Source organism: Octodon degus, unplaced genomic scaffold (assembly GCF_000260255.1).
Source record: "Octodon degus isolate 3935 unplaced genomic scaffold, OctDeg1.0 scaffold00116, whole genome shotgun sequence".
NCBI classification, from domain to species: domain Eukaryota; kingdom Metazoa; phylum Chordata; class Mammalia; order Rodentia; family Octodontidae; genus Octodon; species Octodon degus.
In genome coordinates this window covers 5747891-5750103 of record NW_004524692.1, presented here as the reverse complement: position 1 = coordinate 5750103, position 2213 = coordinate 5747891, and the positions used below count along the sequence as shown (strand labels likewise).

Sequence of the window (2213 nt, the reverse complement as noted above, 5' to 3'; positions counted from 1 at the left end):
CTGCTCCTTGTTATTCTCCAAGGCGGGCAGCACCTCTTTGACAGTCCGCTCCACAAGCACACCTCCAACCATGCGGAAGCACTTGCGAGTCTCATCTACCTCTTTCAGTGTGTCGATCACTAGGCTGCAGAAGGACAAGGCAGGGCCTCAGATGTCACCCCTACCCTTACTGCATGCCTCTGTTACGAAATGACCCACCCACCCGTTCTACTCTGACTTTCTCACCTGTGCTCATTCAATTCCATCTCCAGCTCAGCGGCTTTAGATGCCAGGCCCCGCTGTTCTTGCCGAAGGCGGTTGAAGCCAGCAATTACCTTAGATAGAAAAGAAGAGATGAGAGACAAGACAAATAGAAATGACATTAAAGATAGTAAGTAGGGTGGCAAGTTTCACAAAGCTGCAGCAGGGGACACCTACTTTGGAAATGGGGCTGGACACAAGCTTGTAATTTCTTAGGTCAACATAGAACTGCATTCCATAGTAGCCACTTACTGAGAGATCTGTTAGGCACCAGTGAATGTAATGTAATAGATTTGGCCTCTGACTTCCTGTAGCTTACAATTTGGTGAGAAAAACATTTCTCATACAGGGCTGGTATGTAGCTCAGTTGCACAGCACTTGCCTTGCATGCAAAAGGCCTGGAATCCAAATTCCAGCAATGCAAACAAAACAAAACAAATGGATGGGGTGGAGAGGTACTGGAGAATCTGTTTTTCAGTTTTTGTTTTATAAGCAAGGCCTGCCTATGTAGTTCAGGCTGGCCTTGAACTCACTATATAGCCAAGGATGGTCTTATACTCCTGGTGATCCTCCTGCCTAGCTGGAATAATAAGCATGCATCACCATACCTGGCTTCCCACATTTTTTTTTTTTTCGGGCAGAAACGTGGATTGAACTCAGATCCTTGCGTTTGCCAGTCAAGCGCTTATTCTACTGAGCCATCTCCCCAGCCCCAAAGAGGTAACTATAGTAGAAACAATGGGTACTTTATTTTTTTTTTTTTTAATTTTTTTGGTGGAACCTGGGACTGAACTCAGATCCTTGCACTTGCCAGGGAAGTGCTTATTCCACTGAGCCATCTCCCCAGTCCCCCCACATATTTTTAATAGGCAGCCAAAACTAAGAACCAATGCATAATCCTCTGTGAGCCTTAGTTTTCTTACCTAGAAAATGTGCATAACAATACTTACAAGGCATCGTATTATGTCAACCAAAGAGCATGGAACAGCTCTATAAGAAGTAGTTACTCTCATGGACTCCACAAATCCAGAGGTGCCCCCCCTAGACACTTCCATGCAAACCCCTGCAAAATCCCTTGTTTTCATTTGCCAGAGCTCCAGCCTCACTCAGAAACATTGCTCTAGTACCAATGATCAACCAATTCTCATTCATTCATTCATGAATTCAATTTGAGGCTGAGATGAGAGGGTACTTTGAGTTCAAGACCAACCTGAACTACATGGCAAGACCCTATCTTTAAAAAAAAAAAAAAAGGGCAGGGTCTTCAGATGTAGTCTAGACTGGCTTCGAACTCATGTGATCCTCCTACCTCAACTTCCCAGGTGCTGGGACTATAGGTATAGGTACATATGCCATCATCCTGAGCCTATCTTCCCTTTCCCAGGGCTCATATCTCCAGCTCATGCTCTGCAAGGTTCACATTCAGCTAATATAATCCAAATAACTGACCTATACCATTCTTATATCCCTTCTACTGCCCAATAAACCAAGTAGTGATACCTGACAAAGAGCCAGGCATGGTGGCACATGCCTATAGTCCCAGCACTCAAGAGGCTGAAAAAGGAGGATAAGTTGAAGGACAGCCTGGGCTGCATAGTGAAGTCTAGACCAGCCTGAACTACACAGTGGGACCCTGTCTCATAAAACCAAATGGGAAAAATAAAAACAGTTGACCAAGAACTTGTCATTCCAGCAACTTATTCCCTTTCCCATCTTCCAGCCCCTCATCCTAATCTATTTTTATTTTTTAAATGTATTTAGTACAGGGTCTATAGGGTGTCACTACATAGATCGGACTCATAGTGATCCTCTTGTTTAGAGCCTCCCAAGTGCTGGGATTACAGGTACACGCCACCATGCCCAATCTCAATCACCCTGCCAGCGTTCTCCAGGGATTGAACTCCCAACCCATGTGTCTGCCTAAGCAGGCATTTTTTTTTTTAATTTATTATTATTTTTTTTTATTTATTAGA

At 44.1% G+C, this 2213-nt stretch overlaps 1 protein-coding gene across 1 annotated transcript in view; it reads right to left on the bottom strand.

Moving 5' to 3' along the window:
- Positions 1 to 2213, bottom strand: part of Pfdn2 (prefoldin subunit 2) — an 11336-nt gene that overhangs the window by 1746 nt on the left and 7377 nt on the right. Inside the window, exons 2-3 of the mRNA XM_004639975.2 lie at positions 226 to 314; positions 5 to 124 (exon numbers count right to left, since the gene is read on the bottom strand). Coding sequence (XP_004640032.2) covers positions 5 to 124; positions 226 to 314 — 209 coding nt within the window. The remainder of the gene's footprint in view (positions 1 to 4; positions 125 to 225; positions 315 to 2213) is intronic.